Source organism: Acipenser ruthenus, chromosome 5 (assembly GCF_902713425.1).
Source record: "Acipenser ruthenus chromosome 5, fAciRut3.2 maternal haplotype, whole genome shotgun sequence".
Lineage (NCBI taxonomy): Eukaryota > Metazoa > Chordata > Actinopteri > Acipenseriformes > Acipenseridae > Acipenser > Acipenser ruthenus.
The window spans coordinates 64,132,332-64,145,638 of NC_081193.1; the positions used below are offsets into that span (position 1 = coordinate 64,132,332).

The 13,307-nt window shown below is 36.1% G+C and overlaps 1 protein-coding gene across 1 annotated transcript in view; it reads right to left on the minus strand.

The window, feature by feature from the left end:
- LOC117402613 (deubiquitinase DESI2-like) overlaps positions 1–13,307 on the minus strand; it is a 45,857-nt gene that overhangs the window by 25,999 nt on the left and 6,551 nt on the right. Inside the window, exons 2-3 of the mRNA XM_034003943.3 lie at positions 4,289–4,361; positions 1,155–1,248 (exon numbers count right to left, since the gene is read on the minus strand). Of these exons, the coding sequence (XP_033859834.1) occupies positions 1,155–1,248; positions 4,289–4,361 (167 nt within the window). The remainder of the gene's footprint in view (positions 1–1,154; positions 1,249–4,288; positions 4,362–13,307) is intronic.

Here is a 13,307-nt window from a genome sequence, read left to right on the forward strand (position 1 = left end):
CCTACCGTATTCCTTCGAATTTAAGGACACACTAAACATTTTTTGCTTCTCAAAAATAGCCTTCGTCTTAAATTCGAGTTCAGTATTATTATTATTTATTTATTTATTTCTTTCTTAGCAGACGCCCTTAACCAGGGCGACTTACAGTCGTAAACAAAAATACATTTCAAGAATCACAGTACAAGTATTAATACAATTAAGAGCAAGATAAAATACAATTACTTCGGAACCTTTACTAACATCTCAGAATCCACAAGATAATGGTGCCTAATTTTTCTCCTCACTGTGAGACAGAGCTTGCACCACCACCTTGCGCTTGTTTGAAAAATATATATATATTTTCTTTTCAATTTTTGTTTTCTTGTTCGTGTCATTAGCTTATATTTATATTTGGTATAGATTTTTGCATAACATAATAGCATTACTGATGGGATGCGGAGTGTATATTTGATATGCAGTGCCTTTATAACTGTTTTACTGTGAATAAAATACTTTATTTCAGTTTAAACAGCACGTGTTGTGTATTGTTATTTTTTCAAGAAAAGAAATTGGACCTGACGAGCCTGACAGGTCCAGAATACTTGATTGGCCAGTATAGTATTAAACCGGTTTAAAGCTTTTTGTAATTTGTATTTTATTATATGTTCTTCCTAGAGCTGGCAGGCAAACTTTACTGGGCTCCTACTGTAGACAAAAGTTCTCTAGAAACCTACCAGAGTGCTTTTCTAGCAACAGAACAAACGCAGTGTGAAAAAAAAAAAAAAAAAAAGATTTGTCCAACAGGCAAAGTATAAGGTAAAACTTGTTGTCCCTCAGACAAATCTTATTGTTCCGGGCGTCGGACAAGATTAATTCCACACCTCAGGATTTACTCATGGCCAGCTACTGCATATATGTGCATGTTCTTTTTAAAGCAAGACTTTTTTTTTTAAACTGTAGAAAATGTAGAAAGCCTGTTGCTCAGAGGCACTATCAAACTCCGGAATGCAGCTCCTGTCGCCACAAAAATATCAGTATGGTGGACTGGTGTATGTGTACTGGAAAATTGCATATTAGGTATTCTAGAATAATTAAAAAATGTTACATGGCAGATGATATAAACCAAACCACAACATGTTAAAGTCACTATAGTAGCTCATACTTGCAATACTCACTTGAATTTGAATGCTTCTCCTAGCTCTGTTGCTTCTCCTGGTGTGATTTCAAAAATCCCTGGAAAAGGATAGGGGTGGCCACCATAGGCAAATTCTGGAGAGAATACAAATACAAGTTTTGGACAGTTTTCATTACATTTACTTGTGTAGGGCTTGAATTTGGCAGTGTTTTAGGAGTGCATAAAACACCATAATATATCAATCATTCACCTTTTAGAGGAAGCAGACTAGAGTTCTTCATTTAAAAATTATGAAACCATTATTATTGATCAACTGCATTAAAACAAAAACAAAAACCTCATGATAGGCATTCTAGGAATGCCTCATGCTGTAGGCTACAGTATAGTATGAATATAATAAATATTAATTGGGTTTAATCAGACCTTAAATACAAACATTAAAGTTGTCGGCATTTAATGATTAGTTTACCCACGCAGCATTACTATACGGACTCAAAAAAAACCACACACACACATTTAAAACAGTAAATTCAGCTCTTTGCAGGACAGAATTCATTCAGCCGCCCATAAAAAACACAGCGTTTGGGAATTCAGTTTCACTTTTTACATGTTGTCATTTTGGTAGCCTCCAGCATTTTCCACACTCTGATTACATAGCAAGATCTGTGCCACTGCCATCTTAAGACTATATAAAACTGTTGTGTACAAGTACTGTACAGGTAGTATAAATACATATTTACATTAATATTAGAATAAGGATGCTGCAGATCATTTGAGACTCTTGCTGGGCTGATCATTTCCTGTACACTTAAAAAAGTGCAAGGGTTTTGTGTGGTTTTTATACTTGTAAGCACTGTTTATACAGCCTGCTATATTGATTTTAGTTCAATAACTATAACTCCTCCTGTTTGAACGAGCGTGAACAATCAATGGACGCAAGAGCAGAACGCCAAACCATGTCAGTGCTCACATAATTTGATATTTTCCAAGGCAGTTTCCTCAAGCTTTTTCTGGTAATGAGAACAAAAGAAAAGAATACAGTTTATAAGATAAAGATAACTATACAATGAAATGAATCCACCGTCTTGAATTCTGAATCTGAATGTTTAGAATAAATAACATCTATTAATCTATGGAAAATATTGTTTAAAATAATAAATTAGCTAAATACATGAAAAGGATATATTGAATTAAGTTAATATTGGTATTTTAATTGAATTTATTTATATTAACTTGTAAAAGTTAAATACTCTTTTGAGATACTAGCATTTATTTCAATATTAATATCTGCATTCAACTTGAAATTTCTTAGATAATCAATATTAAGTTATAAATGTTTCTTGTAAACACTGAAAGGGGTTCTGTAACACTATTAGACTAAAATATATTTTAAATTGACCACTCAAGGGGCCGTCTTAATAGTTAGATTTATAGACAGGTAAGCTTCCATTTCAAAAAGGAAATAGAGTATTCTATGCAGGCAAAATAATGCATCCTATTCTCTGTAAACAGGTATTCTTTAATCCAGGCTTACTTCTCGGGAAAAAGCCTTCAGGAGAAATCCACTGTATTCATGTTCCTTTGTAATGAAGCAATTATCCCAGATTAGTCAAATGTTTTTCATTATTTTTAGCTCTCGGCATGCACATTCACAAATCAGAACATGTCAGTAACATAACTAAAGTTAGTTTGAATTTGATACTCATGGTGCACCTACATCCCCTGTATTGTATGTACAAAAGTGTATCATTCTGTACAGACGGGCAGTTGCTCCATATATTCACAGCAAGAGTTGGGAATTGGAATACACATCTACAGGTTACTTGATACCCAGCTTGTGGTCCATTACAGCTTCACAGCAATTATATTTGTTTAAGAGTGCTGGCAACAATGACTTGGCCTTAAGAATTTCAGATCCTGTTTATCAATAATATACAGTGCTGTATAACAACCTCAGCACTCCCTGTTTCCTGTCCTTAATTATTAAAGGCAACCAATTGAACCCTGACCAGGTCTAAAATTACTTAAATAAAAAACAAATTAATGAACTAAAACAAACAAACAAACTGCTAATGTATACAAAACCACAAAAAAGTGTTTTTTTAAAAAAAAAAAAATAATAATAATTTAGTCGTTGCCAATTATTTGTACTATTTTCTCCCAATTTTGAATGGCCAATTATTTTTAGGCTCAGCTCACCGTTACCACCCCTGCGCTGACTTGGGAGGGCGAAGACGAACACACGCTGTCCTCCGAAGCGTGTGCCATTAGCCGACCGCTTTTTTTTCACACTGCGGACTCACCATGCAGCCACCCAAGAGCTACAGCGTCGGAGGACAACGCAGCTCTCGGGCAGCTTACAGGCAAGCCTGCAGGCGCCCGGCCAGACTACAGAGGTCGCTGGTGCGTGGTGAACCAAGGACACCCTGGCCGACCTAACCCTCCCGCCCCGGGCAACACTCGGCCAATTGTGCGGTGCCCCCTTGGAGCTCTTGTCCACGGTCGGCTGTGGAATAGCCTGGACTCGAACTGGCGACATCCACGCTATAGAGCGCATCCTACACTCCATGGGGAGCACCTTTACCGGATGTGCCACTCGGGAGCCACAATGTAAGGTTTTACAGGAGGGGGAAAGAGTCAAGTCTAACTGGTTTTCCATCAGGCTTTGTTTGGCGCATGGCAGTAGGGTTTGCTTTAGCATAGCGATGTGAACGAACCCCAGAGAATTTTCCACTTTTGTCTGTGGGCGTGTAAAAAAGGTCAATGTAGTGCTACCTATGGATCCCCAGGTAAGGTCGCCTACTCAGTGTGCTACAGTGCCTTTTACTAGATAAGCCACTGAAAACCATGTGGAGGTGATCCAGGGAGTTGTGTCCAAACTCCCAGGTATAAAGAGCGATATCAGCGCCTGCCAAGCTATACCAGACGCACATTATAAACACAAATGCACATTATAAATATTTCAGAGCTATGCCCAGAAGAACCCCACAACAAATCAATGTGTAACCCAAGACTGAGGAAACACAACAGATCAGGCGTGTCCAACTTGCTCAACTATCCAACCCCCCCACAATGCATGTTTGCATCCTCCACACAGGATCTCAAAACAAAATGATAGTCCCTAGCTTGTGGCTCAAACACACAACTAAAATGATGTTTGACAAGCAATCTTACCTCTGCCGTACACTTCTATTCCTGAGTGAAAGACGCCAATTCCCAGCGACGTGGTGAATTCATTTATCCAATACTAAAAAAAGAAAAACAAACAAGAAAAATATTTATCAAACCTTTCAATGCTGGCCTATTACATAATGTAAATTTTGTTTCACCTGGTTTCAATAATCTTGCAATTTTATTGATATTTTATTGAGTATAAGCTTTACTACAATGTGTGCAACTATTTTCAAATTCTGTCTATATATACACACACACACACACACACACATAAAGCTTGTGTTGTGGGAAGCAAGGTAAAGCAATAGGATGTCAATTGGAGGGGATACCACATACAGGTTACGTTTGTTTATTAAATAGTCTATTAAAATACACAAAAATAAAGTACAATCTTTTGGATGTGTTCATTGAAGTGCATAAACACATTTAATATTTTAGTATACAGACAAACAACTATTCCCCATAAAATGTTTGTGTTCAATGTGTATTTATTACTATTACATAATGGGTGCTATGTTGCAAGAGGTTGTGAGCAGGAATAAAGAGATACATGCCCTACTGGATAACGAAGGTGCCGAAAAATGTGCTTAGCTTCAACACTCTGACAGCGTCAAAGAAAGAAAGTGACAAATTCCCAGAAAATAAAGAATTGCCGAAATATGATTTGCAGGGGAACCAAAATGGCTGGAATGTAATGCAGCATTTTAAAATGTTTCATTCATGGAATTTTGCATGTAAAAATGTATTCATGTGTTTTATTCCACAATGATTTGATTCAGCCCACAGCTTATACCTGGAGGACATGTTTAGCAGTTTAAAAAAGAACCTTGAACTATTTCATATGCAAGCCAATTCTTAAACTAGGTAGTCCTGGAACAGCCACCATTAATCACTATGCACCGTTTATTACTACTTAACCTCTATAAAAATCCAGAAATATGGTTTTATAAAAAGAAAAAAAAAAAATACAATAAAAAAAAGACACAAGGAGAAATAAAGAAAACTGTTGCAATGCCTTTGGCTCCTATCACCACCCCACAATGGCAGGTTGAAAGACAGCAGCCAAATGACATGTTGCCATGGCGACGAGGATGCCTCTTCATCTCCAAGAGGATGGACCTTTAAATAGGCAGAACTACTGTCTGGTCCTTTTTTGAAATTATGAAAAATTTCATAATTGCGCGTGTGAAGTTACTTTTCAGGTTTGTTTTAGCGGAACAGGCTCTGCAAGGCTCCTGTGCTGCCTCTCCTCCCCACCCCCTACGTAACGTAACGTATTTGGTGTTTACGTCATGTGAATAACCCTATGGTTGCACTGAAACATGACTGACTGTGAAATTACTGCCAATGAAAGAAGTGGCCAATTATCACATCGAAATATGATTGGGTGAGAAATGATACACAACGCAAGAAGCAGATTATCATTTACAGGCACGCGGGTAAGTTTCATAACGATTTTTTCTCTTGCCAGCACAGTTCAATTTTAAAACAATATATACATAGCTAGCGCAAGTAGCCTAAATTAGTTTGATTCCAGATCAAGCAATTACATTACAAAATATAATTTGTTGCTTATTAATATTTTAACGTTTGCATCATCTAAAGTGTAACTTTAATGATGCCATGATATCGTCAGCGAATTAGCATAAAATGTTGGTTGGATCACGTTATTACTATCATCACCAATAGGTAGCTAGCTAGCTAAGTTACTAATATTTGGGGAAATGTTGAAGCTACATCATACACTGAGATAAATGATTCACTTTTATCGAAATTATTACATACAGACATTTAATCAGAATTAGGCCCGACAGTCTGAAAGTAATAAATGCTTGTCTTGGTTTCACACCCTTCGCATTCAGGGCCGGTTACATTTAACTAGTATAATATACAGGAGGCTGTGTGGTCCAGTGGTTAAAGAAATGGGCTTGTAACCAGGAGGTCCCCGGTTCAAATCCCACCTCAGCCACTGACTCATTGTGTGACCCTGAGCAAGTCACTTAACCTCCTTGTGCTCCGTCTTTTGGGTGAGACATAATTGTAAGTGACTCTGCAGCTGATGCATAGTTCACACACCCTAGTCTCTGCAAGTCGCCTTGGATAAAGGCGTCTGCTAAATAAACAAATAATAATAATAATAATAATAATAATAATAAATTATATATTGCACATGGCTTCCGTTTCATGAATCCAGGAAAATGTACCAGTGTGCCAAAAAATTGAAAATTAAATTTACAAACCATTTTTTAAAAACATAACTACGAACTAATCCTAACTTTCCCGCCGTCATATCTGTTGTACTGTGTCGAATCTGAGACTGCGTGCCAAAATGCTGTGTTGGTACTCGTTCCCGTGACATGGCAAATATTTTACAAATCGGGTTTTCTACAACTAAGCAACCAATAAGCCAAAAGGAAAGCACTGAAATCAATAAATCTTAAAAAAATTATGGAAAAAAAAAAAAAAAAAAATGAAGACTAACATTTAGAGTGGACGCTTCATCTGGCCTCATTTTCCCAGACTTGCAGATAAAACAGCAGCTTTATTTGTTGTGAATTCAACATTTCTTTTACATCATATCCAGTCTCACAGTAACATGTCCCGAAGGATACCCAGATATGCAATCGAATTGTCTAACTTTTTGATTTGTGATCTGATGAGTTCAGGTCAAAAATGCCATTCACAATCTTTCCAGGACTCGTTGGTATCACTCAGCAAGATTGGCGCTGACTTGGGAGAGGCTACACAAGTGACAACACTCTGAGAAGGATTGTTATTTTGTATTATTATTATTATTATTATTATTATTATTATTATTATTTATTTCTTAGCAGACTCCCTTATTATTATTATTATTATTATTTTATTTCTTAGCAGACGCCCTTATCCAGGGCGACTTACAATTGTTACACAAGATATCACATTATTATTTTTTTACATACAATTACCCATTTATACAGTTGGTAAAGTACCTTGCTCAAGGGTACAGCAGCAGTGTCCCCCACCTGGGATTGAACCCACAACCTTCCGGTCAAGAGTCCAGAGCCCTAACCACTACTCCACACTAGTGTTTATTATTAGGATTAGGGATGGACATTTCAAATAGTCTCCTATTTGAATACACAAGGTGCAACATTTTTGTGTATTCGATTACCCAAACTCTGTTCCCTTACGCTCCCAAGAATAAAAGGCAAATGCGTGTGTACAAGCAGACAGCATAACATGCAAGCCGGTAAAGTTTAGCCAGGTTCATCAAATCTACAAACATCGTCCAAGACGAGATTTCTTTGTTCAATACCCTGTTTCCTTAGGGACACATTTTTCCTTTTGTTTACTGAATTAAAATACAAAACTCAATGCAACCTCACAGCGCGTATCTCTTCCAATTAAAGCAGCAGTAGCATAATATTACGCAAACCACCAAATAATCATTTTTGCTGTAGTGTATTCTTAAAAAAATTACCTATCATATAGCAACCTAAATATTCTACAGCTGTTTAAATCTAACAAATAATACCTATAAAATAATCTTAGTTAAAATATTGTAACCTGGCCAAAACAATAGAAAATACTTTCCAACATTACAATAGTTTAACATTACTAATTACAACTAGTCATCAAGTACTGACATCAGATGAATCCAAGTCAAGTTGTTTATTCAATAACCTGTAAATAATTCAAAACAAGGATACCTGGTTGTACTTTTAATGGTCAGTGCAATTGTTGACGTTACTCCATCCATTCACAGAAAGTCAACAGTAATGTCTTACACTGAACTGCAGTCCAGAGTTAAAAAAAGAACTCCTTTCCAACTCCAAGTATCTTGCCTTTTCTTATTAGTCACTGCGTTGTTCTGCTTAACATTTAGTCTGTCTTTATATTCATTATAACGTTAAAATTACCTTTCTAATTTTGATGTTACCCAAGTCTGGATTACTTCTTTTAGCACTTGCTATATACATTATTTTATTTCAGTTCACACATTCAAAGTTCGCGGATGCCATGCTCCCAGAAGCTGTTTCACGACTGGCTAGCAACAGCTGCAGAAGCTGCTGTGTACAGTCATTACAGCGGAACTCTTGTTAACATTAGTTAAAAACAAGGCAATACAATTGGCAACAATGTCAAACAGAATAAGATTACTGTAGAATGTTGCTATTACAAGCATTGCATAATTAATTAGGGTCCTTACGTTTAATATGCAAATAACAACAGGTTTAAGACTGACATAACGTGTTAAGCGTCAGCATTAAAAAAATAAAGAAATGCTTGCTTCTACTAGTAGCTAATGTATAAGGTTTTTTTGTGTACTTGAATATGTAATATGCTATTCGAATATATATATATATTTTTGTGTAATCGTGTATTTGACTACACTGACCCATGTCTAGTTAGGATTATTAGAATTCAGCTTTAGCGTTGCTGTGACCATATGGTAGCAGCTTGGTTGCAGGTTTGCTTGTGAAAAAATGAGTATCATTTGTACACATACATTTTCAAATAGCAATATATATTAAAGTAATATATATTGAAGGCTTCGTTTAGCCACTTTCTTTTGAGATGTGGGCTCTCTTTAGTTACCATACACAGTTAGAAACATACTGAAAATAAAAACCATCATGAAAAAAATATATAAATATATTGCGCCAGATAAAATTGCATCCGGTTCAGTAAAAACACTATCTTAAAAATCTAAACATAGAGCCCTGGAATGGGTAAAGGACCCCAGGTACAGCCCCTGGCTGTTCAACACTGACCATGGTATGTTTACAACCTTTAAAAAATAAATAGGTTGATTGATTTGTAACTCTAAAGGAAATGCTTTGTGTAACTAATGACTATACAATGTGAATAGTGTAAATTACCAATGAAGTATAAATCTGTTAATAATCCATATGGGAGAGTATTTTCACTTATTTCGACACTTCCTCCAATGATCAATTTTCATTTCACTTGCATGAATTAAGATTTGTGTGTTGAAGTGTCAATGTAAGGCAAATCAAACTTGTTAAATATCAAAGACGTGAGACTGACTTCCAGTTCCGAATATGATTATCAGAAGGCCATGGCTGTTTTTTTCTCCAAACCATGAAAAATAAGCTGCACAGACACCTGCACTTTGTTATCATTAGTATTTTACATCTTACTTGAATTCAGTTCTACAATTATGTCACATGTACATTCAATATATTAGATTCCCAATTCATTCACAAATATCTTATTTAATATAAATCTGGTTACAATCAATAAACACACTTAATAAACAAATTGCAACAGAGTGATATTGTCAATTAATCACATATAAAAGGCAATGGTAAACAAATTTTGTAAAGCAAGTACAGTGCTCACCCTTTATAACGCTATAGTGGGGAGCCATAGTTACAAGACCGTGCTATTTGTGTTCCACCTTATAACGAGTATAAAAGGGCTACTGTAATGGCATTGTGGAGCAAATGGGAGCCACGACCCTACCATGTTATAACCGATTCCGCATTAGGGATGAAACGATTTTGAGATAGTACGATATCTCTTGATAATGAATATTCGTGCTAATCGTATCGTGAACATTTTTTAATTATTCGATATTGTAGAAAATGATAGGAAGCAGAACAGATGCTTTTCTCTCCAAATAAGAGAAAAATCGGTGTGTACTAGACTGTGGCGCTAAAATAAGATTGCAGTGTGTCTACGAATTCGGGACAAATGCCGTCCTGGAGACATTAGTCCAGGACCGGGACTTGATCTTTACATTTCAGGACTGTCCCGTCCAATTAGGTACGGGAGGTCACCCTAGGTGGTAGAGTATTACCAAGGTGCAATGCATGACGATGCAGCTGTCACTGAATTAAAAAAAAACAAAAAACACAGATTTTTCATAAACTTATGTCTAGTTTATATAGATTACATTCAAAAGTACTGTAATCTGTTTGTAATAAATATTTAGTAACACTCCTGTAGTATGTTAATCTTGCTTTAGGCTTGTTGCGAATGTTTTTGTTTTTTTTCCTCTTTCTCTTGATGCTACCAAGGTGTAATTACCGCTCGCATTCAATTGTTGGGCTCAAGCTTTAACTTAACTGCAATCATATTAAAACAATAACGTCATGGTATACGTCAATGTATGGTACAATCATCGATATTTATTCAAAGAATTATATTTTGTGTAACCAACTAATCTATTGCTATTTGGAGGTTTAACTGACAGCCCTAGTGTGTACTTTAACTACAAAAAAATGTATATCGGGAAAATACCACAGGATGTACATCCAATCCACAGAATGTGGCAAAGGCATGACCTTACGTACCACCCGGTGGAGTTAAAAGACGTCAGCAGTCAACAAGCAAGTTCTCTTTAATATATATTTATACAGTGCCTTGCAAAAGTATTCAGACCTCTGACCAATTCTCTCATATTACTGAATTACAAATGGTACATTGAAATTTCGTTCTGTTTGATATTTTATTTTAAAACACTGAAACTCAAAATCAATTATTGTAAGGTAACATTGGTTTTATGTTGGGAAATATTTTTAAGAAAAATAAAAAACTGAAATATCTTGCTTGCATAAGTATTCAACCCCTGTGCTGTGGAAGCTCCCAGTTTACACCGATGAAAGTAATTGCCCTAACGAGGACACAATTACCTTACCATTGGCCTCCACCTGTGAACCATTAAAGTTGCTGTCACATTTTCTGGATAAAAACCCCACTGTTGAAGGATCATTGGTCAGGCTGTGAATCTGAAGGGAAATGAAGACCAAAGAGCATTCTACAGAAGTTAGAGATAAAGTAATACAAATGCATAGATTAGAGAAAGGGTACAAAATAATACCCAAGTGTTTGGATATCCCAGTGAGCACAGTTGGATCAATAATCAGGAAGTGGAAGCTGCATCACACCACCCAGGCACTGCCAAGAAAAGGCCGTCCCTCAAAACTCAGCGCTCAAACAAGAAGGAGACTTGTGAGAGAAGCCACAGAGAGGCCAACAATCACTTTGAAGGAGCTACAGAGTTCAGTGGCTGGGAGTGGAGTAATGGTGCACAGGTCAACCATATCAAGAGCTCTGCATAACACTTGCCTGTATGGGAGGGTGGCAAAAAAGAAGCCGTTACTCAAAAAGTACCATCTGAAAGCACGTCTGGAGTTTGCCAGAAAGCATGAGAGTTACCCAGCTGCGATGTGGGAAAAGGTTTTGTGGTCAGATGAGACCAAGATAGAGCTTTTTGGCCAAAACTCAAAGCGCTGTGTGTGGCAAAAACCTAACATGCCTCAAGACACACCATCCTTACAGTGAAGTTTGGTGGTGGCAGCATCATGCTGTGCGGATGCTTCTCATCAGCAGGGACTGGGCAACTTGTTAAAATTGAAGGAAGAATGGATGGAGCAAAATACAGGGAAATACTGCAAGAGAACCTGCTTCAGTCCGCTAAAAAACTGAAGCTTGGGAGGAAATTCACCTTTCAGCAGGACAATGATCCCAAGCACAAGGCCAAAGCAACATTGGAGTGGCTCAAGAACAAAAAGGTGAATGTCCTACAGTGGCCCAGTCAAAGTCCTGATCTCAATCCCATTGAGAATCTGTGGCACTATTTGAAAATTGCGATCCACAAGCGTCGTCCAACCAACCTGAACAACCTGGAGCAAATCTACCAAGAAGAATGGGCCAAAATCACTCCGACACTGTGTGCAAAGCTGGTACATACTTACCCCAAAAGACTTAATGCTGTTATTGCTGCGAAAGGTGGCTCTACCAAATATTAATGTGTGGGGGTTGAATACTTATGCAAGCAAGATATTTTAGTTTTTTATTTTTCTTAAAAATATTTCCCAACATAAAACCAATGTCACCTTACAATAATTGATTTTGAGTTTCAGTGTTTTAAAATAAAATATCAAACAGAACGAAATTTCAATGTACCATTTGTAATTCAGTAATATGAGAAAATTGGTCAGGGGTCTGAATACTTTTGCAAGGCACTGTATATTATATATATATATATATATATATATATATATATATATATATATATATATATATATATATATATATATATATATACACACACACACACACACACACACACAATTATTATTATTTTTTTTTTTGTGCAGCGCCCTCCCTATACTGTCCTCTGTTCCACCCTCAATTATCAGTATTTAACTTCAATACGATCATTAAAATGTACACTTTATGGGCTATTATGCCACCAGAAAAACAGGCTACCTCGGGTAAAGTTGATAACGGTATTGAAATGTGTTTTCTTAAATTATAAATGAAATAATGACAAAAAAAGGAATATGCATTTAACATCATACCCATACTGCTCAATTCCATATTCCCAGGTTGCATAGTACAAAATAATTTGTTTGGAGATTATTTGAAAAATAATTGAGAATAGATAGCAGTGTGTAAAGCAAGTACTTTAAATGTATTGAAAGAAATACAGATGCTTCATATTTTGTAATTATGTACTGTTTCTAAGTACTTTTAAATAAATAAAATGTGTAAATAAACCATAAGGAGGAATAAAGCGTGCAGTACCATTTTCACAGACTTAAATGAAGGTATCATTTTTGTAACCATTAATAATGGTAAGGACAATTTCATTGATTCTTTTTCTTCCACCTGTGTGCTAGTATTTTTTTTTTTTGGCTAGAATCTTGATTTTTTAAAGTCTGTAGCTTCCTTGTGTTGCAGACCATATCCCACACAGAAAAAAAAAAAGACAGAACTTGTTCTTTTTTCTTCTTTTTATTCAGTTAAAGTAATTGAAAAATAGCTGCTACTATTGTGATAATCGGTGTATTGTGAAAGAGTGGGCTCACAACTATTTGTATTGTGGAAATGTACTATTGTTTCATCCCTATTCCGCACTATAACGAGGTGTGTTATAACAGGCGAGCACTGTATCCTAAAATTACAGGTATTAAGATGGAAAAATTAACAATTTTAAATGAGTAATTACGGTAATTCATTTATCTGCTATATCCCTTATCCCTTATGTGTTTTAAACTCA